The following is a 27,754-nucleotide window of genomic DNA, read 5'->3' as shown; positions in this document are numbered from 1 at the left end:
AAAAAGTCCAAGGGCTGGGTTGCAACTCAGCAGTAAAGTGTTTGCCTGACATAGTCCTGGATTTAGTCACCAGACCGCGTACAGGAGATTTCATGGTCTTTTTCTCCAGCTCTTCTGGTTCTTGGTGTGGGCCGGGTGTTATTCGTAGAGTGAATGATGTACGGTATGTTGTATGTTAAACCCAACTTTTTGTTCGTTCCTGTTAGTTTTTCTTCTGAGACTGTTTCAAGTAGCTCAGGCTGGCCTTGACCCCTTTGCAAACCTGCAGAAGGCAGCCTGGCATCGCAGCCTGTCATACTCACAGTGCCCGCCAGAGGCTGCTGTTCCTCCTCCCGGCGCTGCAGCACCACTGCGCTTCCTGCAACCTGGCGAGCCCGCAGCTCTTCGCAAGGACACCGCGGAGGGGGCACGTCCGTGCTCCCACTTCCTCCCGACGCAGCCTGTGATTGGCTCGCAGCCTTAAGAGGAACACGTGAAGCAGCAGCTGAGGCTGGCAGAAACTTGCCGGCGGTCTCCGGGTAGCAGCGCACCGTGCCGTGGTCAGCTCCGGACATCCCGGCCTGAGGACAATGAGGTCATCGTGTGTCCTACTGGCCGCGCTGCTGGCGCTGGCTGCCTACTACGTGTACATCCCATTGCCCGGAGCGGTGTCCGACCCCTGGAAACTGATGCTGCTGGACGCCACTTTCCGCGGCGCGCAGCAAGTGGTGAGCTGAGCGAAGGGAATGCCCGGTGTCGCCCCTGCTCCTCTGAACGAAACCCCCATCGTTTGTCCTGGTTGCCCGTGGGCCCTTGCGGGTGTCACGTTTGCATCCTTGCACTGCAATAGGAACATCCCCAAGTCGCCCGTGTTCCCGAGAACGCGCATCCTCCCTATCGCTTCTTCTGATTCCCTGGCTGTTGTATTTGCATCCTTGCAATGCGACGGGTCCACCCGGTGTCACCCTTGCTTTCCCGAGTGCGCGCTTCCCCAGGACCCCTAGTCCGATGGTGTTTGCATCCTTGAAGTCCGAGGGTAGAGGTGCGTCTGGAAACAGGTGAAGTTCTCGCCTGTCGTCTCCGTGACAGCTGTTTAATCTTTCCTAGGTCTTAAATTGCGCCGCTGCTTTCTTGGTTTGCAGTGTCTTGGGCCAAAGCCTTCAGCATTTTAAAAAACCACCCTGCCCCCACCTTCGCTTTCCCACCGCAGGCAGAGGAGGAGTTAAATATTTTTAGCGAAAGGGATTGTGATTCCCCGAAAAGCAGAAGCGGGCGCGGGCATCTTCCCAACGTCTCCAGGCCTTAGCGCTAACCGCTCTGACCTTCGATTCTCTTCCTGGCACCTCTCAGCTCAGCCCTGGAAAAGGAGGCTGGGAGACCCGGAGGGCTCTAAAGGTCCTTGTTTGCAAACTGTGCTTTCTGTTTGCTGGCCGCGTTTGTTTTGTGTCCTCCGACAGCGGGGAAATAACCTTGGCCCGAGCTAAGGCACGCTCTGGCCTTCTTTAACCTGATAGGGTGGCATTTCTCTGCACTGTATCCTGCCTATGTAGGTTGCGCCCCCCATGGGCAGGACAGTGCAACTGTTTAGTTTATTTCACGGTAGGAGGGTTGTTTTTACTGTCAGAACCAGTCGGCAGCTAAGGCTGAACCCCATGAGTGGATAATATTTTTGAGATGTCTACCTTATCCAGGTTCCCAACGCTCCTCCACAATCAAGTCACCTTCTACTTCTGCCCAACTCTGAGCCTCAATACTGGGGGCTTTGTGGTTTGTTTGGATTTTGGTCTTTTTGTGATAAGGTTTCTCTGTGTAATCCCAGGCTGACCTGGGCTCAGACTCAGGGATCCACCTGCCCCTGCCTCTTTAGATTAAAGGCCATGCAGCACCACCTCCTCGCTCTTTTTTTTTTTTTAAAAGTATGTGAACATGCATTGCATTATTTATTTTTATTTATGGGTGTTTTGCCTGCATGTATGTCTGTGTACCACTTGGGTGCCATGCCCACAGAGGCCAGAAGGGCACGTTGAATCACTTGGGACTGGAGCTATGGAGGGTTATGAGCCTCCATATGGGTGTTGGGAATGAACCCAGGGCCAGTACTCTTAGCCCATAAGCTCCAGCTGGTTTTGTTTGTTTTTTTTGTAGACAGGGTCTCATTATGTAATTCTGTCTGGCCTGGATGAGTAGCTCAGTCTGGGCTTGAACTCTTGGTCCTGCCTCCACCTCCCAAACACCGGGATTACAGGCCTGGACCACTTATCTAGGCTTTAACAGGGTGTTGACCTGTCGGAACTATGGTTTTCTCCTCTCTATAGGCATACCAAGCGTGTGTACTTTACAAGAAACCCCATTCAAAGGTTCTGGAGAATAAAGGCTGTTTAGTGGGTTGGATTGGCCATGTTTACTAAGTCAGGATAAGGAAAGAAGAATGATGTATTGGTGTGAAGGTGCTTCGTCCAGTCTTGTTTTAGGTCACCGAAGAACTCTTTCTTATCATAGTAATTTAGGGAAAGACCAGGTTTGGAGGGAAGCTTTCTTTCCCAGCATACCTTGCAGACTACTATGGCGTGCCCTGCAAGTGTGATGCAGACACTCTCAGGACGATCTGAGGAGGCAATAAGGAGTGTTCTCATTTGGTGTTGGCCTGGGAGTGGGTTTTCAATCAGACTGTGTGGCCCTGGTCACCTTCCTGCTAAACTGAGATTGGCAAGATCATTCAGACCAGAAGAAAGCATATTCTATCAGATAACAACTTCCCTGAGTTTTTACCAAAACAGGGATTTTGTAAGTGCTGGGTAAAGAGTGGACAAGTGAGCTACAACTTCACCCTGGCCCAGCTATGTTTGTGGTCTTTCTCTCTTTCCCTTCCTCTCTCCCTCTCCCCCCGGGGTCTTACTAGGTAGCTCTGGCTGGCCTTGAACTTACAAAGTAGATCTGGCTGGCCTCAAGTCAAAGCGATCCTTCTGGCTCTGCTTCCCAAGTCCTGGGACTGAAAGTGTGCACAACGAGGCCCCTTAACTGTTACACTTTTTGTTTGGTTGGCTCTTTTGAGGCTGGGTCTCTCACTGTATGTAGGATAGGCTGACCTGGAATTTACTCTGTGGGCCAAACAGGCTTCAAATTCCTGGTAGTTCTCTATGCAGAAATTATAGATTTGTCCCCACTGTGTGCGCGCATGCATGCGTGTGTGTGTGTGTGTGTGTGTGTGTGTGTGTGTGTTGTTTGAGACAGTGTGTCATGTAGCTGAGGCTAGCTATGAATTTGCTATGTAGTCAAGGGTGACTTTAAACTCCTGATCCTTCCTTCCTTCACATCCCTAGTGTCAGATTATAGGTTGTTTTCTTTTTCTTGGTGTTTGCTCCTTGTCGCAGGCTGGCCTCAAACCTTGTTATGTAGTTCAAGCTGGCCTTCAGCTCATCATCTTCCTGCCTTGGCTCCTGAGGGTCCCAGGAGTTTGCTTAAAAGCCTGCAGTCTGTGTCGGAGGGAGGCTTTTCTTCCCCAGCATGCCTTGCAGTCTGTGTTGTAGGGAGGCTTTTCTTCCCCAGCATGCCTTGCAGTCTGTGTTGGAGGGAGGCTGTTCTTCCCCAGCATGCCTTGCAGTCTGTGTTGGAGGGAGGCTGTTCTTCCCCAGGGCACCTTCCAAACCCCATGCTGAGCTTCAGTGTTGTTCAGAGCTCCACCACAGTTAGTAGGGGAAATCTGTAGGGTCGTCCATTTTGTTCAAACAACAAGATAAACTGGGCGGCAGTGGTGCACACCTTCAATCCCAGCACTTGGGAGGCAGAGGCAGAAGGATCTCTGTAGTTTGTGGCCAGCCTGGTCTCCAGAGTGAATTCCAGGACAGCCAGGTTACACAGACAAACTCTGTCATGAAAAACCAAACAGAAAACCAACCAACCAAACAGAAAACGTAGAGAACTTCTGTGAAGTTGGTACAACCTTATTTGCCAAACAATTTTGGTTTAGATGGTTTGACTCAATTAAAACAGCAGTTGAAGTTATTTAAAAAATTGGGCTGGGCCTACCTTCTAACATCCAGAAGTTCGAGTGCAGCATTGTGTGGCCGTACACACTTACGTTGTCTCCAGTACTGGGGTGGTAGAGGCAGGCAGATCCTGGTGGGTTCAAGGCCAGCCTGGTCTATGCTGTGAGCTTCAGGCTAGCCAGGGCTACATAGTGAGACCCTGTCTAACAGTAATGAGTGTGAGTGCTTCCTTGTTCTCCTGTCTTTGGCCTACACTGTTTTCCTTACTTTCCCTCTCTCGTGCCCTGCCTGGGTCAGACCATTGACTGTGGATACTGAGCTTTCCTTCCTTGGGGTCCTGGAAGCTGCTCAGAACTTTCCCTTTCATTTGCTTTTCATCATTTATGGCTCTTGTAGCAGGGGCTAGCCTTGAACCCCTTATCCTCCGGTATCCAGCTCCCCGGTGCAAGAACTGCCAAAACACTCCTGCTGCCTAGGTCATCCCCCATTCCACATTTACTCAGAATTCTGGGTGCTTTCGGTGTTTTTAGCAGTAATTTTCCTGTTCTCCAAGCTGTATTTTCAGCCAGGTGAATGGTCTTTTCCTTGAGAAGTTCCCAGGTGATTTCATTTGTAGCAAAGTGTGAAAACCATGATCTTTCCAGGGCTGGAGTGGTGGGGTGAGACAGTGGCTTCAAGTTCAATGCCAACCTGGGGTATATTCTGAAATCTGTCAAAAAGAGAAAGAAATACCCCCAGATTGTACTATGATATGAATAAGGTACGATACTGTTATGGACAATATTTATTTTGGCTATATTATAGATGATGCATGTTTTGTTTAACCTATCCAGGTAACCCAGCATGTATGATTAAGTTGTAAGATTAGTGGAGTCATCTTCAAGAGTCTAAAACTGTGGGTCGTGACCCCCACAGGGATCACACATCAGATATTTACGATTTTACATTATGATTCATAACAGTAGCAAGGTTACGGTTAGGAAGTAGCATTGAAATAGTTTTATAGTTGGGGGTCTCCAGAATGTGAGAAATTGTATTCAAGGGTTGCAGCTTGGGAAGGTTGAGAACCACTGGTCTTGGGAATAAGATGCTAAGGAGGCAGGTTTCAGTGTGATAGCAGAGCCCTCAGACGGGACAACAGAAACCACAGCGACAGGTGTAGCTGGAGAGCAGAGGCCAGGAAGGAGGAGCCACGCCTAAGAGCCTCTTTCAACACGTTGACCTGGCATTGTAGCTCAGTTGACAAAGGTGGCCAAGCATGAGCGAGGTCCTGAGTTCAATCCTTAGCACTGCATAAACCAGGAGTGGCAATACATGCCTGTAATTCCAGCACCCAAGAGATGGAGGCATCCTTAGATACAAAGCATGTCTGAGGCCAGCCTGGGGTACAGGAGAAAGAAAGAAAGAAAGAAAGAGAGAGAGAGAGAGAGAGAGAGAGAGAGAAAGAAAGAAAAGGAAAAGGTTGTGCACTGAAAAGAGGGATGCTGTGTTGCGCCTTCAGAGGTGAGCTCTGCCCTGGAGAACACACAAGACCCCTTCCTCGCCGGGCGGTGGTGGCGCACGCCTTTAATCCCAGCACTTGGGAGGCAGAGGCAGGCGGATCTCTGTGAGTTCGAGGTCAGCCTGGTCTACAAGAGCTAGTTCCAGGACAGGCTCCAAAGCTAAAGAAACGCTGTCTGAAAAACCAAAAAAAAAAAAAAAAAAAAAAAGACCCCTTCCTCTCTGGCGTTTTGGCAGTGCCCATCAGAAACCTTTGAAGCATGTTTATTCTTGGCCACCAGTCCCTTCGGGTGGAATTTGTTATGCCATCATGGACAGAGGCAAAGCTGTAGCTAGAGGATTGAGAACCGTCTGCTAGTCCAAATATGTGGTCATTCGTAAGACACAGAGGAGCAGACGGCTCACGCCTTTATTCCCAGCACTGGGGAGGCAGAGGCTCGCGGATCTCTGAGTTTAAGGGCAGCCTGGTCTCCAGACTCAGTGTCAGGACAGCCAAACTAGGCAGAGAAACCCTGTCTGGGGGTGGGGGACGGGAGGGAAAGGGTTGACATACAGCTCAGTGGTTATCCTGTATACACTGGTACTTCAGTTGGTTCCCAGCACCCTACAGTCAATTCAATGAATGAAAATTCAGCAGCAGTACAAGAGGGGGCGGGGAGTGCTTGCCTAGCATTTGTGAGACCGGGAGTTTGATCCCGAAACAGCAAAAAATCGCAATCCACTCATGCTTTGCAGCTAGAATGTAAAATAATGGTAATGGGTGCTGGGGAGACGACTCAGTCAGCAGAGGAAAATGCTTGCTGTGTGAGTATGCAAACCTGAGTTTGAATCCTCAGGACGCATATAAAACCTGTATATAGTGCACATGTCCATAGTCCCAGCTCATGCCCGTATTCATACCTGAATTAGCAGACAGGAAGATCCCTGGGGCTTTCTGGCCGTCCCCTGTAGCTGAGTCTTTTAGTTCCAGGTTCAGTGAGAGACACCCATAGTTTGTCAGTTATGAATCTTCTTATGACATAATGTAAAAGAAGGGTTACTGAAATAGTAACCTGATTCCTCCTGTTTTTAAGCACGGCACCACACCACTGGGCCGTGTCTTCCTTTATTATTATTATTTTATTTTTTGTTTTTTTCAAGACAGGGTTTCTCTGTAGCTTTGGAGCCTGTCCTGGAACTAGCTCTTGTAGACCAGGCTGACCTCGAACTCACAGAGATCCCCCTGCCTCTGCCTCCCAAATGCTGGGATTAAAGGCGTGTGCTACCACCGCCCGGCTTGTCTTCCGTTTTCTTATGGATGACCAAGCTTTTAGACTAGTTGAGCAAAGCCGTTAGCAGTCTGCTCCTGCTCCGAGCTGTAATGTGACCTCACCTGAGAGCTCCTACCGGCCTTGCTTGTTGTGGGGTGTGACTGAAATTACAGCCTCTCTGGAAGCTGCAGCGCTCCAGTGCTCTGACCTTTGTCATAAGTTTATACTGGAAATTATACTCAGCTCAGGTAAATTTTAACTGCAAGTATAGGAAGTGTTTATTTTGGCTTGTGGTTTCAGGGAATACAGTCCATGGGGCAAGGATGGATGGGAGCCCGAGGCAGCGCACATGGCATCTGTAGTCTGGGATGGATGGGAGCCTGAGGCAGCTCGCGTGGCATCTGTAGTCTGGGATGGGATGGGAGCCCGAGGCAGCGGGCACAAGGACGGCATCTGTAGTCTGGGATGGATGGGAGCCTGAGGCAGCTCGCGTGGCATCTGTAGTCTGGGATGGGATGGGAGCCCGAGGCAGCGGGCACAAGGACGGCATCTGTAGTCTGGGATGGGATGGGAACCTAAGGCAGCTCGCGTGGCATCTGTAGTCTGGGATGGGATGGGAGCCCGAGGCAGCGCACACAGCATCTGTAGTCTGGGATGGATGGGAGCCCGAGGCAGCTCACACAGCATCAGTAGTCTGGGATGCATGGGAGCCTGAGGCAGCGCACACGGCATCTGTAGTCTGGGATGGATGGGAGCCCGAGGCAGCTCACATGGCATCTGTAGTCTGGGATGGATGGGAACCCGAGGCAGTGCACACGGAATCTGTAGTCTGGGATGGATGGGAGCCCGAGGCAGCTCACACGGCATCAGTAGTCTGGGATGCATGGGAGCCTGAGGCAGCTCACGTGGCATCTGTAGTCTGGGGTGAGATGGGAGCCCGAGGCAGCGCACGCGGAATCTGTAGTCTGGAAGAAGACATGGATGCTGGTGCTCAAATTTAACTTTAAAACATTAGTAAATGAGTTTCAATGCTTTCTTTTTTGAAACATTGTCTCACACTGGGCTGGCCTGAAACTTACTATGTCCTTAGCGTAGGCTGGTTTTGAACTCATAACTCTCTGTCAGCCTCTGGAACACTGGGACTGTACTTGTGGGCCACCATGCTAGGTAAGAAACAAACTTCGTTCCCCACCTTCAGATTTGTGGTGAAGATCACTGCTTCACAGAAGTTGGAGGATTCGGTAACCATGGTGATATATAGCTGATTTGGTTGAAGCTCTTAAATTAAAACACAGGGCAGTGGAAGGACTTCACCTTCAGCGAAGGGTTAGATCGGAACTAGTTCTGATAGGAGATCTGCAGGTGGCACTGAGGAAATATTAAGGTCGAATTGATTCTGACCAGATGTGTAAGGCAATGGTTAATGAACAGACTGATCTAAACGTCTTCATCGCTTCTGCAAACACAGCCCTGGGCAGAGAGAAGCTGTCCTTCTCATGTGACCTTTTGTGAGACCTATCCTGTTTCTTCCAGGCAGCCCGAGCTTGAGCTACGCATGTTTCTGTGAAGTGTGGAAGTGTGGTTGAGCCTTTATTCTGAGCTGTTCTTTATGCAGTTTATTCTCAGAATAATGAGCTGGGAGGTAGCTGAACAGTGAGTCCCTTCCCAGTGTGAGTATGTAGATTTCCTAGCCTACCAGAGGAGGTAAAGAGGGAGGGAGGGAGAGAGGGAGGGAGGGAGGGAGGAAGGAAGGGAGGGTCTAAACCTAGAGACTAGCAAGGCTGACACAAGGGGATGACAAATTTAAGGGTAACCTGGGCAACTTAGTAAGACACCACAATACAAGTGAAAGTGAGGGGTGGTCAGGGAGAGACAGCGTAGAACCTGACGAACACAAGGCAGTGGGTTCAAGCACAGTTCACAATAATAAATAAAGAACTGGCTTGTGTTTATCTTAGCCTCCAATGAGGACTATGTTGAAATATTTGCTTATTTATTTCCTTCTCTTTTATTTCTTTTAATAATTTTATCTAACTTTATTTTATGTGCACTGACGTGAAGGTGTCAGATCCCCTGGAACTGCAGTTACAGACACTTGTGAGCTGCCACGTGGGTGCTGGGAATTGAACTCGGGTCCTCTGTAAGAATAGCCAGTGTGCTTAACAGCTGAGCCATCTCTCCAGCCCCCTCTATTTTATTCTTATAAAGAATGAAGAAAAGACATGGTATGGGGTGGCACATAGCTATAGACCCCATCTTGGGAGTCTGAGGCCGGAGGAGTAAGAGTTCCAGGGTCAGCCTGAGCTGCCTAGTAAGACCCTGTCTCTAAAGTGAACACAATGAAGGAGTGAAGCCGGGAGCCTGGGACTGTGGCTCGGTGGTACAGTACTTGTCTACAGTGCATGAGGCCCTTGGTTCATTCTCCAGCATCACAAAAAGGAGAAGAAAGTCATTGCGTTGTCCAGTGACAAACCTGGCCGCACTCCCAGGACAATTTAAGATGTGTCATATTTTGAAATGGTAGCAATATATTTTTTAGTGTTTCTAGAATAAAGTTAAAATCCTACCACCTGGATATCATCTCATATATATATATCATATATATATATATGATATATATATGATATATATATCATATATAATGTATATGTGTTATTTTGTGTATAAATTTGTATGTGCTTGTGCATGTGCAGATGCACATGTGAGTGCTAGGGACTGAACCCAGAACCTCATGCACGCGAAGTGTGCCCTCCATCACTGAGCCACTTGCTCCTAGGCCTATTCAATAAGGAAATGTCTTCTTTTCAGTGTATGTCTGTGGTGAGTGCATGTGTGCAAGTGCATTCTCATGTGTTTGGGCACACATGTGCAGGTGTGTGCTTATGTGAAAAGGCTAGAGATTGATGTCGGGGATTTTTTTGAAATATTTTTTGTTTTGTATGTATGCATGTATGTATATGTGATGTGTGTAGGCATGCACATCTCATGGCACACATGTAGAGGTCAGAGGACAGCTTACTGAACTCAGTTCTCTCCATCCACTGTGTGGGATCTAAGGGTCAAACTCTGGTCATCAGGCTTGACAGCAGGTGTCTTAATTCACTCAGCTATCTCACTGTCCCTGAGCCCAGAATATTCTGCAATCAAATCTTCTGCCTTGTTCTTTGAGGCAGGGTCTCTAAGTCAAACTCAGAGCCTTTTAGCTGGCTTGTTCCAGGGCCCGTCTCAGGTTTCCCTGAAATCACTGGCGAGCCACCACACTCCACATTTACCTGGGTTCTGGGGAGCTAAACTCAGGTCCTCTTGCTTGCATAGCAAGGGCTGAAACCACTGAGTCACCCCTCACCAACCCTTAGTAAATATTAACTGAACACAGAGCTAGGAGCGGCAGAAGGGACGGCAAACAGGTAACCGATCTCCTTGTACGGCTTTTCTTCACGAGGTGCAAACAAATATATACTCATACAGGATAAGGCACTATGGTGGTTTGAATGAAAATGGTCCCCATGATCTCATAGGGAGTGGCACTATTGGGAGGTGTGACCTTGTTGGAGGAAGTATATCAGTGGGGATGGGCTTTGGGGTTTCAGAAACCCAAGTCAGACCCAGCCTCCTTCTCTTTTTCTCTCTTCCTGCTGCGGGCTGATCCAGATGTAGAACTCTTAGTTACCTCTCCAGCACCATGTCTGCCTGTGTGCTGTCATGCTTTCTGCCGTGACGATAATGGACTAAACCTCTGAACTGCAAGCCAGCCCCAATTGATGGCTTTCCTTTAAAAGAGTTGCCACCAGCCGGGTGGTGGTGCCGCACGCCTTTAATCCCAGCACTCGGGAGGCAGAGGCAGAGGCAGGCGGATCTCTGTGAGTTCGAGGCCAGCCTGGTCTACAATAGCTAGTTCCAGGACAGGAACCAAAAGCTACGGAGAAACCCTGTCTCGAAAATCAAAAAAAAAAAAAAAAGGGTTGCCACCAAAAAAAAGGGGGGGGGGCTGGAGAGAGTTAAGAGCACTGCCTACTCCTTCGGAGGCCCTGAGTTCAATTCCCAGCAACCACATGGTGGTTCACAACCATCTGTAATGAGATATGGTGCCCTCTTCTATCTGATGCTCTTTGGCATACATGCAGATAGAACACTCATATGTATAAATAAATATTTAAAAAAATAAATAAAAGAGCTGCCATGGTCACAGTGTCTCTTCACAGCAATAAAACCCTAACTAAGACAGGCATCAATGAGAAGCCAGAAAAACCATTTTCCTCAAGACTTGCCTAGTGAACCAATGGGTGTATGAATGTGTTACAGGAGCATGGGTGTGCAAAGGCAGCTGTATCAGGGAGAAGCCCACCCCAGCATGGGTGGCGGTGCCCTGTATCTCCATCAGAAAAAGTCTCCTGACTTCTCTCTTTCTCTCTCTCTCTCTCTCTCTCTCTCTCTCTCTCTCTCTCTCTCTCTCACACACACACACACACACACACACAAAACATATGGTACCTAGAAAAATACTCACTTCATTTACAGTTTATACTCAGAATAGTACAGAGATATACTGTATTTTTTCCTTCTTGGGAGAAGACTAGAAATTTATTTTTCCCTATTTAGAGGCTGTTCAATACATGATATAAATGCCATATATGATCAGTAACCGGCCAAGAAAATGCTCCAGCATTCTAAGCAAAACTCGTACAGCACATACAGAACAAAGTGAGATCATTACCTAAAAAAAGCCTTTTTCCGCTTTCAAGTAGAAGAAAAGCATTCTATAGGGGCCATAACTGATAAGCAGAGTACGCCTGAGTCTACTGTGTCTTTTCTGTAAGCCTGTGATTAAGAATTCTACCTCTTAGAGACAGCGGGTACTGCACTGTACTCTAATTCCTTACCTAACACTGTACTTGTTATTAACATCCTTTTGTATGTATGTAATTTGTGCTACTGATTTTTAAATCAGTAATTCAGTTGCTTCCTGCCATTTAGAATGGTAATAGTATACTTATTAGAAAAAGTAACTTACACATGTTAGATTTTATTTTTATCTATAGATAAAAATAAAAAGAGGTATTAAGAAAAAAAAAAGGAGAAAGAAAAGGTCACCTGTCCCCAGCTTTGTTTACTTGTATTCCCTTGGGGGCGGAAGTGTGTGAATTTTATAACATTCCCGAGCTTCGTGGGCCCTGTGCATTTTCTTTACTTCCTGGGTTCTTAGCCACTTCCTTCCTGGAGTGTTTCAATTAGCAGGATGCAGCTACACAACATACACACTTGAGTTGTCAGTGGAATAACATATGATAGACCATCTGACAGCGGCTGTCACGGGGCTCAATGACAGAACATAAGTTATAGATGGGGCTTTTATTGGCTCCTGCAGTATCCTTGAAATGGATATCAGACGTTGACCTGGGGTCAGGGCAGGTGGTGTACACCTGCAATCCCAGCACTGGAGCGGTGAGGCAGGAGGATCAGAAGTCAAGGCTTGTTCCCTTTCCTTTGGCATCTAGTCTGTTACCAAGGCTGAGTGTTGACTGCACACTTACCATCTGTAAACAAGCCATACTCTCTCAGATCCTGTGCTCTGTGCTCTGCACGGGACTCATTGGTAAGACACCGCAAGGAAGGCAGCAACAGCTCAGGGTGAGCCATGAGGCCGACTGCCTTGCTCCCCTGCTGGGGAGTTTAGCCACCCACCGTGCTGACTCACTTTGCAAGGGGACCAGCTGAGAAAGGGGAAGTCGGGCACTTACAAGTGAGGGGTGAAAGGCATTTTAGCTGGAGTGACAGTGTATGAATGAGGGGCCCCAGGGGAGGTGGTAATATAGTTGAGAACCTAAAAGTGGCTTAGGCCAGCTAGAGCCTAAAATTTTAAGACTTGAGTGGAGTCAGAGGGCAGTGTGAACTGGGCAAGGAGTGGCAGGAAGTCACATGGTCAACTGTGTTTTAGAGTAATCCTCAGCATTTTTTTTTTCTCCTTTAGACTCCCCCAGCCCAGACTGGCCAAGAACTCCCCGTAGAAACTGTTGACCTTGAGCTTCTGATCCTTCTGCTTCTCAGCTAAGTGCTGGCAGGAGAGGGGGTATCTGAGGGTGGTGGTGTGCAGAATGCATGCACCATCCTGCCCTGCTGATGAGGTGCCTTTGTCCAGAGCTCTACCATGCTAGGCAAGCACTTTCCCAAGTAATGCAGACCTCCAGCGCTCAGAAATGTGTGTTTTGTTTCCTGGTTCCTGGTTGTCGGGGCTTCATACTTTCTAGGCAAGGATTGCAAGAGTCCCCATTAGTAGTGTAGAAACTGAAGAAATGGATTAGGAGTGGTTTAAGGGCAGCTGACCAGGGCGGCCACCGTGGGTGAGAGAAAGGAGCTGGGGTACGCCCTAGCACAGCCTCTGACAGCTGCACAGATGGTAGCAGTGAGCTGACTTTCAGGGTCTGCTGCTGGTGGGTGAAGGCAGGGTACGGTAGCTTGGAGAGCATTACTGGGGTCCGTCCAGATAGCTGTTAGGACGAGGTGGGCATGCTGGCTCACTGGAAGAGGACCTGGCTGCACATGTGGCTTTGAGGGTCACTGCGAATGAATGGTTGTATACAGAGTTCTGGTGGAAATGGGGATTCTTGTCCAGGGTATTTCTGGGATACATACCCGGAACTAGGACTTCCCCTGTGCTTGTGGCACACCCTATCATCCCAACACTCGTGAAGCTAAGGAAGGGGGAGTGAGAGCTCAAGTCAGCCTGAGCTACATAGTCTGGGGCTAGCCAGAGCTAAATCCAGAGAGCTCGTCTCAGGAAATCAGAAAGAGCCAACCAGGCGACAAACATGGCTTTTATATAATTTGTGCAGCACTCTCGGATTTGTGCAAGATTTCACTTACTGCTTATTTACTAGATTAAAACAAAACAAAACTGTTAAGTGGTTGGCATTGTTCTTTCTTTTGTCAGCTGAGAGCAGGAAGCTCACCTGATGAGCGGCAGTGAGGGGTCTTCTGGTTCCTGGCTGACTCCTGGCTGGGGTGCTGTGTACACCCCGATGCTACGGCATGACAGTCTTTGCATCCTGCCTTTTTTTTTTCCTTTTAGATTATCTCAGGATGCCTAGAACTGGCCAACTAGCGAAGGATGGCCTTGGCTTTGAACTCCTGATCCTCTTGCTCCCTCCCACCATGCTAGGATTGCGAGCATTGTCTTCACCCTCAGCTTTTTGCAGTGTTGGGTATTGAACTGGGTATATCTTGCCTGCAAGGTAAGCTACCCGCGAGCTCCCTCCCCAGCTCCAAGAGCACTTACAAACTGAACCTTTTATTTATTTATTTTGTGTGTGTGCCACTCAGTTTATGTAAGTTTGGAGCAACGGTAGGAATTGGTCCCCCCCCCTTCCGTCCTGTAAGTTTCGGGGATCGGGGGCCAGGCTGTCAGGCTTGGCAAGTATCTTTACCAACTGAGCCATCTTGCTGACCCCACGGACAGCATTTTAAAGCCAATCATTCCTAGACTAACCTAGATAGACACTTACATTACATTTGGCTTCTGGACATCCAGCCCAGCTGTAATTGTCCCTTATGTTCTAATCTTAACCCCCAGTTACCAGTCCTCCACCTCCAGCTTCCTGCTCCAGCCTTGCTGTGGACTGTGTGGTACAGTTGCGTGCCTGACACCCTTCCCCCTATCCTGTGCCTCAGAGGCTCTCCCACCTTCTTGCTCTGGCCAATAGTGCACAGTCTTTCCTCATCAGCTTAAATGCATCTGCACCAAGCCCTCAGCTTTCTCGCCTACCAGACATATTTCCCTCTGACTGTTTTGGGTTTAGACAGACAGAGAAGCTGGAGCTGATTTCAGGGTCTGATTTCCTTCTGTTGTCTTGACTGAGTCAAGGCTCTGACCTTAGTGTCACGTGCATCTGACTCCGAACTTGGCTAGAAGCGGCCTTTGCTTCCTTTGCAGGCTTTTTCCTCTCTTTTTCTGCAAGCCTTGCTATCTTCTGGGTTTTTAACTTCCTCGTAATGTTAAAGATGTCTGCTTGTTTTTGACTTTGGTATAAATTAACTACAGGTTTTTGGCTAAATAACGAGCTGTAGTCATAGGCCTACTTCTTTAAAGATGGCTGGCAAGCTGCTGTCTTTAGTGGGAGTGTCTTGGCCTTCCCTCTCGGACAGTAACTGGGGACCACCCTCTGTGTTGATACCCGAGTTCCTCTCCTTCCTTCCTGCCCTGTGTAAGGAGACAGGGTCTTACCATATATCCACAAATGGCCCTGAACGTGACCTCCTCTGCCTCAGCCTCTCCAGTGCCTCGATTACAGGCTTGTGCTACCAGAGACTGCTTGAATTCTTTTTCTTTAAATGCTTAAATTTTTTAAAAAGAAAATCCTTTTATTTTTATTTATTTTGTGCATGTGAATATGTGGGTACAGTGCGTCAGAGCACACATGGAGGTCAAAGTTCAGCTTTTGGGAGTCTGGTTCCTCCTTCTGCATCAGTCCCAGAGATGGAACTCAGGTGTCAGGCTTAGCAGCAGGTACCTTTATTTGCTGAGCTACCTTGCTGACCCTTTTTTAATGTTTTAAAGTCTATTTTGGTGAAGGTGTTTAGCTTGCTGTTTCTTGTATGTGTACCGGTTTTTGGGCAGGGTGTTTGTCGTGAGGTTTCCACACAATAACAGATCTGTGTAGTATGTTATAAATACAACCGCTTTGTAAAGCAGTAATGTCCTCATTCTACAAGAGAGCAAGAGAGGGCTGGGGTGGGGAGCAGTGGCAGACACCTGCTTAGCTTGCCTGGGGTCCCGGGTTCAAGCCCTGGCCCTGTGCTGTATGTGTGCACAATTCACAAACTTGTCCACAGCCACAAAGCTGCTTAGAAGTGAGCAGTGTCTATGACCTCCACAGTCCTTTCACTTGTATTCAGAAGCCTCTACCCCCCTTCTTCCATCACCCCAGCTCTAAACTCTTTCGTACCTTGTGAGTGCATTACCCATAGATGAGCATATTGTAGCTTTTAAGCCTGGTGCGGAATTATGTACACCTCTAATCTTAGCTCTAAGGAGATATAGGCAGGTTAGGATCAGATGTTATAGGCTAGTCTTACCGTGTAATGAGCCTGAGGCCAGCCTGGGCTATGTGAAACCCTGTTTCAAAAAAGTTTTAAACACAAATGGTTACGTTTTGTCTTGGAGAATATTAATATTGTTAAAAGAAAAATTTGAAACAAAAGTATATTGAACAGTTTGAGTTCAGAACAGCTGGCAGATGAATCAGCAGAGGTTCAGAGATCCACAAATTCCAGCCTGGTGTGGGGCTGGCATCTGTCATCCTACTGCTCCCGAGGCTGAAGCAGGAAGAGTCAAGGATAGCCTGGGCTACATAGCCAGTTTCAGGTCATCCAGAGGTATGAAACAAATGATTTCATTGCCAAAGCTAGATATTTGTTTGTTTGTTTTTCCCTTCCTGGTTTAATAAAGACTAATTTATTTTGAGAAAAAGATCCTGAACATCAGAATATTGATAAAATAACTCATGGTATTAATAATCACTAAGTTTATTCCAGTCGGGAGGTGGTGGCGCACGCCTTTAATCCTAGCACTCAGGAGGCAGAGGCAGGTGGATCTCTGTGAGTTAAAGTTTCAGGATATGGGGGCTGGAGAGAGATGGCTCAGCGGTTAAGAGCATTGCCTGCTCTGCCAAAGGTCCTGAGTTCAATTCCCAGCAACCACATGGTGGCTCACAACCATCTGTAATGAGGTCTGGTGCCCTCTTCTGACCTTCAGGCATACACACAGACAGAATATTGTATACATAATAAATAAATATTTAAAGTTTCAGGATAACCAAGGCTACACAGAGAAACCTTGTCTTGAACCCACCCACCCACCCACCCCCCAAAAAAAAGAAAAAAAGAAAGAAAAGAAAAAGATTATTCCACTATTTTTCTGTAAGATGCATTTGGAATGCCAACTTAAGTTCACAAAAATACCTGGTTGCTTTCGTGTTGGCAGCCCTACCCATGCGGGATAACGTGCACTTCTAATGCAGAGCTGCTCTGGGGTTGCAGCGATGCTGCTGCAGTCAGGGAAACACCTACTGAAGCCGTGTGAACGGCAAGACCAGTACTCCCAAAGATGATGCTAAAGACAGTTGATTAAAAACCATACATCTTTTTATTGTTAAGCCAAAGAGGTACCAAAATTAAAAAGCAAAAATTACAGGGTGTGACTTAACAAAACTCTTAAGGAGCATCAAAGGAAGCAAAAATGGAATGAGGTGCAAGGCAGTTATGTACCCGGAACAGGAAGGCTAAGAGGGAGGACTGGCAGCTGTTGGCGTGGCCTTCCTGGGGTGCGTCAGCGCGGGGTTCCTGGGTAGAGGTCAGTTAGTTGGTGGTGTCTGATTGGGTAACCTTAAGTTTTCTTTTACTGTTCATTTTGAACTGGTTTTGGTTTGTTGAAGACAGAAAGTCTGGTTCTAGGGACAGCCTGAGGCCGATAGCCTTTTTATTTGCTACCCATTGCAGAGTTCCATGGTTAGATAACAATGGGAAATATTATTAGATGGTTAGTCTGTGTCAAAGTGTGTTTTACAATCTGGATTCGCTTTTAAAAAAAATTATTTTTTAAACTAAGTGTGGTGATACCCACCTTTAATCTCACTAAACACTAAATTTGTTAGTGGCCTTGGTGTTCTACTTGGGAGACAAGCGTCTGTGTGTTCATCAAAAGGATGAGGCTGTGCAGAGAGCTGGCTCTCATATTTGAACCTCCAGTCTGATCCTCTCTCATCCTCCTCTCTCATCCTCCACCCTGTTCTTCCTACCCATCTTTCCCAGCTTATAGAAAACAGCATCCATAACTGTATGTTGAATGGTTTTGATCTCCTCCTCCTTCTGTGGTAGTGGGTCCGACAGCATCCCTAGTGTGACTGGCCTTGAACTTACGGCCCTCCTTCTGTCTCTGCTTGAATCACAGGTGTGAGCTACCATCCCTAGCTTTGCTCAGTTACCTTTAAGCAGTTTGTTTCCCCCATGTCTTCCTCTGCCTGGCTAGAAGAATCTTAGAGGAAACGGGCCATGTCCGTGGGCTCCCCACCCTATGGACCTAACTTTGAAGTCCCTGGCACTAAGTAAGGACTTGTAAATTTCCTAGGGAACAGGTGGGCAAGAGAGCTGGAGTCGCACAGAAGCTGTGACAGAGAGGGCAGTGGTGACAACACTGCACAAGGGGCCACATCCCCTTTCTCCGGAGGGCCAGACTGCTGGCTTCTGCCCTGCTTATCTGCTTCCTTTCCACGAAGAACCTAAGTAGGAAGTGGGCAGGGTAACTGTCCAAAGGTGACAGGGAAGAGAAACTTAAATGGTGACACTGTGTATCCATTCATTTAACCATCGTCTTCAGTTAGGCCTGGTGGTACAAGCCTGCAAACCCAGCTACTCACGGGGCTATGGCAGACAGATTTCAAGTTCAAGGTCTGCCTGAGCCACAGAAAGACCTAAGAGCTAGTCTGGACCACTTTGTCTCAAAACAAAAAGCAGAACAAGAGAACTAGGGAATATAGCTTAGCGACGGAGCTTGTTAGTACACGGGTTCAGTCCTGCAAACCGGCTGGTTTCAGTTCTGCAGCTTCTGCAGTCCATGCGGTCCATGTGGTGCCCTAGGAAGGCGGGTGCAGGGCTTGTCAGGTGCCTTCTCCAGGGAAGCTGCTCCGAGATGCATGCGCCGTCATGGGTACCATTGCTAGCAGTCAGGACACTGCTAAACTGTGTCTGCAAACAGTGCCACCTCATCCTGTGAGTCCGTGGGAACTTTAGCCTCATAAACTTTCACCTTACTCATGAACAAAGTTAAACCCTCAGTTGTCTTACAGCTTGTTGTAGAACTTTGGTGTCCCTGGACCCCTCCTTCTAGAGTGGTAGAATTACGGAGGAGCCCAGGGCTCTATGAATGCTAGACAGGTATGCTGCCAGCTTAGTTACACCCCCAACCCTTTGTTCTCTCATCTTTATAGTCAAGGAGTGAACCAAAGTTGTAAAATTATACGTTAGTAACTGGTAATGTGCAGGCTTCGGTGAGAACTGGCCCCAGTGACTGCTGTGCTTGGTCTTTAGTTGGTGGCCATCTGGGGAGGTTTCAGAGGTGTGCTCATGCTGAAGGAAGTATTGTTGAACGAGTTCTGATTGGTCTTAATAATAAAAACCCAGAGTCAGACATCGGGGTAAGTGCTGAAAGATCAGAACGACAAAGGAGCAAGACACAGTTAACTATTACCTTGCTAACTCCTCAGCCAAAAAGGGCCAACCTCCTGTCTCTTCCTACCTTATATTCCTCCCTGCCATATCACTTCCGGTCTCTCTGTACAGACCTCCAGACTCCTATGGTTAACTAGTGGCTAGCCTCTGATCTTCAGGCGAGCCTTATTTGTTAGAGCACAGACAAGGTATCACCACAAAGTATGCCATTGGGTACCGACTTTGAGAACTTAAAGCCTTACTCTGCTGCTAGTTTGCTTTCTCAACTTCCTGCATGTGGTTGAAGGTGTGAGCTTGCAGCCTTCCACTCTGGCTTCCATGCCTGCTGCTTGCTGCCATACTTCCTGACATGATGGACTCTTATCCCTCTGTAACTATAAGCCAAAAAACAAAACAAAACCCACTTTCTTCTAAAAACTGCCTTGGTCATGTGTTTTATCACAACAGAGAAGTAATAGCCGTGGAGGATCACACATGAATCTGCACCCCTTTTGCAAAGGTGGAGACATTACCTGCTCTGGTAGTTGATGTGTAATAGGTTTTCTGTAGCCCGAGAATAGGTGTTTCCACCAGCACAGTAAGCCAGAACAAGCCGAATTGAAAAAGTAAAAGAACAGGTTCATTTGAGCAAAGCAACTCCCTGGTGAGTTCTCCAATCCCAGAGATCAAGGCCAGAGAAGTCGTGCGCCCAAACTAAAGCAGGGAGGTTATATAACCTGTAGGCGAGGGGTGATCATGTTCACCACAAGCTGGGTTTGTGCCAAAACCTGGCCAAAAACTGATCGCTTTGAGTAGGGATTTGGGCTGCTGACAACTTCAGGGGAGGAGCTGCCACAGCTGCCAAAAATGCGGAACTGGGCTTTCCGGCACCCTTTTTTGTTGGAGATTCTCTGAGAGGGCGGGGCTTAGGGGAGAAAGAGAGAGAGAGAGAGAGAGAGAGAGAGAGAGAGAGAGAGAGAGAGGGAGGACGGGGTGGGGCTTCTCAGACTATGCAGGAGTGAACTGGAGATTCCAAGGGAACATTTTCTGTTCGGATCACTCTCAGCTTTCACCACTCCTGGTTGTACAGCTCTGTATGTAAAGGGAACTTCTGGGCTACCACATAGTCTACGGCTGTTTGTCACCCTCCAGGAGAAGAGTCAGGGTTAGGCACGTTAGGCATTGCCTGTGACGCTTAGCACAGGTATGGCCATCACTCATATAAGTAGCCTTCCTCCTAGTATTTAGTGGACACGAGCAGTAGCATCCCAGGTGGGTGCTGAGGGAGACAGCATTGGCAGCCTGGGTTTTCTATATAGGTCAGTGTCGTTTCTTTTAAAGAATTCTTCTCCATTTATTTATTTGTGGGTGTGTATATATCTGGAGTCTGCTTATGAGAATGTCTGTGATAGTCTTTTTCCCTTACTTTTTCTTGTTTCCCCTTTCTTTCAGCCCCTGATTTATGTCACATGGGGAGTGAGCCCACAGCCTTTTAACATTCAAGGCAAGCGTTCTGCCAAAGATATACATCCCTAGTAACTTCCATTTCCTACTCTTTGGATTTTTTTTTTTTTTGAAACAAAGTTGTGTTATATTTAATTTAGGCTGGCCTTGAAGTCATGACCAGTTTTCCTGTCCCCTCCTGGGTGCTGGGATTCCAAAGTTCAGGCTACCTACCACATTTAACTTTTTTAAAAAAATTTAATTGATTAAATTATTAATTTGCTTGAGATAGGATCACTGTAACCCTGGCTGATCTTGAACTAAGTAGACCAAGCTAGCCCTGAACTCATAGAGATCACCCTGCTTCAGCCTTTGTGTGCAAGGATTAAATCTGTACCACGGTACCCCACTTATTGTATTTTTAAAACTTAGCATACAGAGTAATGGGTTTCATTATGGCATTTCATACATACACGCCGATAGTTTTCTTCCTCTATCCCTGTTGCCCTCCCTCTGCCTGTCGTGCTGCGGATCCCCCTGCACCCAGATTGTTCTCTCTTCTGCTCTCATGCCACGTGTATTCTGTTAGATCTGTTTTCCTTAAGATCTCATCCTCTCTGCTCATGGTCAGCCCACTCCCTACAGACAGGCAGGCAGGCAGGCAGGCACGCACGCACGCACGCACGTGCTGACAATTGAATTCAGGAACTTAATTTTACGTGCCTGTGCTACATAAACACTCTACCACTGAGCTATATCCCCCAGCCCCATGATTTCACACTTAAAATAGCTGATTAAGATTCTGTTGTGTACGTGGACCGTCTTTTCGCTATCTGTTCATCTGTCCATGGACATTTAAGCTCGTTCCATTTCTTAGCGGCCATGAACACTGCAGCGATTAATGTGGGCGCGCGGTGTCTCTGTTAACTTCAGATCCTCTTGGTAAAGCACCAGGAGTGAGCAGCTGTGCCATATCACGGTTCTGGTTTTACATTTTGTGGGCGCTCGGTGCTGATTTCCCTCGTGACCACGCGCAGGAGAGAGGGGTTCCCACTTTACATTGGCTGCGTGTGTTTCCACTGCTTTGATGACACCATTCTGACTGCACAAGATAGAATTGTGACGGTTTTAATTTGCTTTCTTCCACGGCTGACGATGTTGAACTGGTTTTCAGATACTTAATGTCCATTGCTATTTCTTTTAAGAACTGCCTATTTTGAAAAAAAAAAAGCCTATTATAATCTCAAAAATTAAAACATCGCCGACAATAAAAAGTGGTTTAACAACCAAGAAGAAAAGGGATTGGCAAAACTATTATAATCTCAAAAATAAAAGAAAAAAGAGAACTGCCTTTTGGTTTCATTAGTCTAATTATGTGTGATTTGGATTTGAGTGATTAGTTTTGTAGTTTTTAAAAATTACTTGTTAGAGTGTATAAACACGTGCCGTGGCACACATGGAGGTCGGACAAGGTTGTGGATCAGTTTCCCCGTCAGCCTTCCTATAGGGCCCAGCCATTGAAGCCAGGGCAGGGCATCAGGCTTGCAAGGCAAGCGCGCTTACACTCCAGGCCACCTCATCAGTTGCCTGCAGCTCTTAGTGGATTACAAATATTCATCCCCCATCCAACCGATAGTGGGCAGTCTTCCTCCGGTTTGGGGGGCTGCATTCTCTCTGCTGATTACTTCCTCTGCTGTGCAGAAACTCTTTTTGATTTCACACCCTTGTCAATCCCTGGAATCAGTTCTTGGGCTACCGGAGCCCTTTGCAGAAAGCCCTTGCATCTGCCTGCGCCTTAGAATGTCCTTCCTATCTTTTCCAACTCTAACGGTCTCAGAGCCGTAGCATTAAGATCTGTGAGGCGGTTTGGCTGGATATATACGGTGAAAGATTCCGCTGCAGTTCTTCTGTTGTGTGCACGTCCAGTTTCCCAGCGCCATTTGCAGATAAGGGCATCTTGGCTGTAGTTTGCTGTGTGTATGTCCAGTTTGTAGAAAAGGACATCCTTTCTCTATGTTGTGCAGGGTGGGGCTTATTGCCTGTGTGGGCTCTTAGGCCGTGTCTGTGACTTCGGCTGTGTTGGACCTGTATTGGACAAGTGTCTGTGGTGTCCAAGCTGCATTCACTCTGCTCTCTTCCGTTCCCATAGCCCCGGCCTCTGTTGGCCACACTTAGAGAGTGTGTGCTGGGCAGGTCCTGTCACCCTCCTCAGACATCCCTGACGAGTTCTAGCTGGGACTGAGCACTGGGACTGTGGGGAGCAGTGGCAGGCACTGAGGTCTACGCAGGCAGAGGACCTCCTCGGTAACCATCCACTCGGTGGGACTCAGCTGGGAATGTCAAAATGGCCGCTGGTCTCTAGAGTTCCATCACTCTGTGGATAGCTGGCTCCCAAGGCCAATCCTCCTGTTGACCTCAGGCTCAGGTCATTCTCAGTGGAAATCGGCTAGTGTTCATTCCACTGTGAATGGAGATGAAGGCTAGGGAAAACCCTGTGTCCTTTCCTGCTGGAGATGAACTTCCTCTAACTTGCACTGGTCAGCCGGCCAGTGGCTGGCCTGTCTGCTCTCACAGCTGTGTTCTAGGCTTGTTTTCTCTCCCTGGGACTGTGAGTTGCTGATTTGTGATTGTTCCCTACTCTCAGGTCTTCAGTGTTACTCAGTTTTAAACAATAGGCTCTTGAGCTCTCTGGCTGACCTCCCCAGTCCTGCCCTCTGAGCCATTCAGTGATAGATGGTGTCCCTGTCCACCAGAGCAATCACTGTCTCACCAAGACCCCTGCCTGGATTTGAGGCTGTGAAAGCTGCTGCTCATCCTGAAAGAAAGACTGCTGGTCTCTGTTCTCCAGGACAGCCTGCCTGTCGCCCACCATGGCCTCAGGCCTGCTTCTCTTCAGTACTTTCCCTCTTGTTTTCTCCACACTTTTCTAGCTTTTCTGTCACCACTTCTGGCTCACTTTCCTCAGCTTGAGACAAACCTTTCTGGGAAAAAGGACTCTAAATTGAGGAATTGCCTCATCAGATGCCTGTGGCCAAGTCTGTGGGACCAATTCCTTGATGGATGACTGATGTGGAGGGCCCAGCCCACTGAGGTCTAAGAAGGGCAGCTGACTATGAGCCTGGAAGCAGGCCAGTAGGCAGCCCTCCTCCATGGCCTCTGCAGGCTGGTAGGCAGCCTTCCTCCATGGCCTCTGCTTCAGTTCCTGCCTCCAGGCTCCGCCTCCCTCCATGATGGACTATTTAGTGTGTTAGCCGAAACAAACCCTTTGCTCACAAGTGCCAGTCAGTGTTTGGACAGCAACAGACAGCAAAGTAGGACCACTCCTGTCAGCACTGTTGAGAATTCTGAGTGCCTGTGAGAAAACCCCAAGACAAGGGTTTTGTGACTTCCGTTCCTTCAAAACACAGAACCGTGCTTTGGGTGTGTTTCCGTGCTCCTCCCAGGTGTAGCGGATAGGAGTGAGCTTACTTCAGCTGTTGCTGTTCATGTGCCTCTATGGAAAAACATGATTCTGATACGTGCGGACAGCTAGTCCTTGTAACTGAACACCTTAGTCATGTGATTCTTAACCCTCAGAGTAGAAACTCTGTGGAGCTCTGAGTAAGGCTGCTGTTCTGTGAGGCGCTAGTCTCCCTCAGTTTTAGGCCTAGCCGCTCTCGCGGTAAGCAGACACCCAAGCCCTTCCCCATTCTCTCATTGAAATGGTTTGTTTTCCTTACGCAGGCTAACTGGGTCACACACCAGCAGCATGTAGTGCACGTCTTCCCTTTTTCCATTAAAATCCCTTCTTTATGTGACTTTATAAAACCTCTTTACCTTACGTGATGAGGTAGGTGGGAATTAGAAAGAAACCTTCATTTCCCTCAGATTAGGGTTTCTAGAGTTCACTGGAAGACTTTGCTGTAGGGTAGGGAAGGGAGCGTGGGAAGGCTCCCTGTGTGGTTAGAAGAAGGTGGAAAGGAGGGCAGGCAGCTTTGCATATGTTACCCACTGTAGAGGGCAGGCAGCTGTGTGTATGGTACCCACTGTAGAGGACAGGCAGCTGTGCGTATGGTACCCACTGTAGAGGGCAGCACATTCAGCCCAGCTCATTCTCTGCCGTATAGTCATACAGTGCTCTGGGCTCATTTCTCTCATTCATGGTATCTGTGAGAAGATCCTCAGGTCACTTTGCGCTTTTGCGCGACTGTGGTACAGCGTTTAGTCATGCGCAGAAGCTGTACAAGTTGGCACCGGCAGCAGAGCCCTTGGATTTAGGGTGTGAGCATCCATACTGTTCCTGCCCCCGACAGGCATACTTTCTGACAGTTGTGTCTTTCCAGCTCAGAGGTGGCATGGCGGCGTTTGCTGGATGCGGCAGAGGAACAGAAGAGCTTCAAAAGGAGGCCCAGCTCTTGGCTCCGCTGTGCTGGAGCTTTGGCCCTGTCTCCTGTCCCCTGTCCCCCCTGTAGGAACTGGGCCTCATTTGTAAAAAAATGATCTGGACTCTGCAAGGCTTATCCAAACTACCCTTTAAAACTTTAACTTTAGATTTACTCTTATGTGCATGCGTGTTTTGCCTACATGTATGAATATGCATCACGTGTGTACCTGGTGCCTGCAGAGGCTAGAAGAGAGCTTGGGATATTTTGGAACTGGAGTTATGGATGGTTGTGAGCCAGCATGTGGGTGCTGAGAACTGAGGCTGGGCCCTCTGCGCAAGCAGCAAGTACTCTACACCACTGAGCCGCTGCTTCGGTCCACCTCGCAACTAGGTCTCTACCAAGAGAAGTTAGTGGGGAAAGGTTAAACAGGGTGTAAGAAGGTCATTTGTACCACTAGGATTTTTCGGTGTCTTTAAAAGGCTGAGCTGCTGCCCGGCAATGTTGGCACGCGCCTTTAATCCCAGCACTCGGGAGGCAGAGACAGGTGTATCTCTGAGTTTGAGGCCAACCTGGTCTACAGAGCAAGTTCTAGGACAGGCTTCAAAGCTACAGAGAAACCCTGTATCGAAAAATCCAAAAAGCAAAACAAAACAAAAAAGCTGCGCTGCTGTGACCCTGAGAAGAGAAGGAGCCCCACATTACAGGGGACCGGGTGACTGGAGATCTGAGACCTGCAGTCTGGGCACAGGCAGCCCCAGCAGCCTAGGCACGCCGCTTATCCCAGTATGCCCATTGAGGCAAGCATAATGGTGCAAAGCAAAGTGAGCAGGAGGTTTGATTGATGTGACCACATTGGGAAGAAGGGGTCATAGAGGGGCCCAGTGACCTCGAGTCCATCTTATGAAGGGTTAAATGGAGGAACTGGGGCATTGGGCAGACGATATCATAGGTAAGCAGTCCTGGTCCGGGTGTGGTCTCACTCAGCATATTCTCAGCTCCTGTCTAGCAAGGTGGTCTGAAGATGTCCTTATTGCTTCAGGGGTAAACAGGTTGGGATAATTCTTTGGACGTGCTTACTTGTTGTAGCAGAATGGGAACTTGGTACCAAGGCTGAAAGGGAATGAATAGAGGTCCTTATTTGTTGTCTCTGCTTCTGTCTTCTGTCATCTATAATTTATCTGTCAGGGCTGGACAAATGGCTCAGTGGTTAAGACGGACACTGTTCTCGTAGAGGGCAAGAACTGGGTTTCCAGCACCCACATCGGGAGGCTCACGGTGGCTAGTAACTACAAGTCTAGGGCATCTAACCTTGTCTTCCGGCCTCCACGGGCGCTGTACTCAGGTACTCAGACTCATGCACACATACACACACAATAATATAAAAATAAACAAATTTTTTTTGTCTTTGTGTTTTGAAAATATGGTCTCGTTGAAAAATTTTTACGGCCCAATAAGCCTTTCCGCTGACGCAATAATCCAAATCAGACCAAATCAAACCGAATTAGAAAAAGCCCAGGTTTAATGGATGCCAGCGCTTCCGGGGATGGAGAGGGGATAGAAAGACCCGAAAGACCAGGGGGCAGTTCAAATAGCCTGTGGGAGTGGTCTTGACCTTCTCTGTGGAGGGGGTCATGGTTTGGCGGGCTTTCTTGGAGGTGGAGTCTGGACTGAGGCAACTCCCAGAGGAGGGGACTTGAAATGGAACTTTCCACCTACCATTTCAGACTCCTTGGATATAGGGGGCACCCAGGGCCTGGGGTGAAGCTGGACCCAAACACTCATGTAGTCCATGCTGGTCTCAGACTTGAACAGTTGAGTCTAGACTTGAAACCCTGCTTCTCTCATCTCTACTTCCCAAACTCATCGGTTACAGGTATATACATCATGCCTGGCATAACATTAATGTTTCTGCAGGCCAGGTTAGAGCTCACTGAGTCTTTCAGGGACATCTACAAAGACTGTGAGGTTAGTGTTGTATTGAGTCTGTTGGCAGTGTGCTGAACCTTAAGAATTCTGCCCCGAGACTGGGGCAGCTCATCCCCACTCCATCCCTCCAGAACAGGGTGAGACCTAATCTCCAAAACCAAAAAACCAGAAAGAGTGGATGATAGATAAACACATGGACCCGTTTGCCTGTTTGCTTACAATTAGCCCATAAATTCCCCTCAGAAAGGACTATTACTCTGGCAGGTGATAGTGGTTGGACGTAAAGAACTTCCTTTGGGTGACCTGCCCACACTTAGCTTGTCATGGCTGGCTCCACAGACATAACATTGTGCTTGTGAGTGTACACGCTCATGGACCTGAGAAGTAGGCACTGGATCCCCTCGAACTTGAGTTGCAGTGGTTGTGAGTCATGTGACACGGTTGCCAGGAACAAAGTCGGTCCTCAGGAAGAGCAGCCAGCTCTCTTTAACTGCTGAACTGCTGCTCCAGCCTACTGTTATCCGAGACTGAGTCAATTGTTACAGTGACCTCAGTCGGTCCGACCTCCACCTCTGGTATACTGGAAACACTGCACTTGCAGCCTGCGCCTCTACACCTCTGAGCCTTGCGGCCTGGGCCTGCAGAACGAAGCTGGGGACGAGGAGGCAGCTGTGGAGAGGCTGGGCCTTTTGTTCTGATGCTGATTTTATCAGGCTCCCAGTTTGGTGACACCCTGGTCCCTGGCAAAGCTGAGCAGAGCTGCTGGCAGACAGAATGTGCTGCCTGAAGACAGGGTTTGGGGAACATTTCACAACCCACTTCCCTTCTCCATCCCGATCTTAAATTTTGCACATTCTAATGTTGCAAAGCATGTGTCATTACACATGAAGAGGCATGCCTTGTTAGGGTAGTGGCTGCCTTCCAGCATCGATATTCAGAGTGATGACTCAGAATCAGGTGAGCGGTTGAGTCAGATACCCATATGCTGTAATCTGGTGCTGAGTGTCTGGGCAAGACAAGTAACACCTTAGCCTCAAGTGAGCATCAAGTAAGTGGGCTGCTCACCTTTCCTACTCATGAGACTTCAGAGAGCTCAGGTGAAAGTTCA

At 48.1% G+C, this 27,754-nt stretch overlaps 1 protein-coding gene across 1 annotated transcript in view; it reads left to right on the top strand.

The window, feature by feature from the left end:
- Nucleotides 1–384: 384 nt before the first annotated feature.
- The window catches only part of Nceh1 (neutral cholesterol ester hydrolase 1), a 62,991-nt gene continuing 35,621 nt past the window's right edge, over nt 385–27,754 (top strand). The window contains exon 1 of the mRNA XM_057757275.1: nt 385–707. Within this exon, the coding sequence (XP_057613258.1) occupies nt 570–707 (138 nt within the window). The 5' untranslated portion in view covers nt 385–569. The remainder of the gene's footprint in view (nt 708–27,754) is intronic.

Source organism: Chionomys nivalis, chromosome 24 (genome assembly GCF_950005125.1).
Source record: "Chionomys nivalis chromosome 24, mChiNiv1.1, whole genome shotgun sequence".
Lineage (NCBI taxonomy): Eukaryota > Metazoa > Chordata > Mammalia > Rodentia > Cricetidae > Chionomys > Chionomys nivalis.
This window is presented reverse-complemented; position numbering and strand designations above follow the sequence as displayed.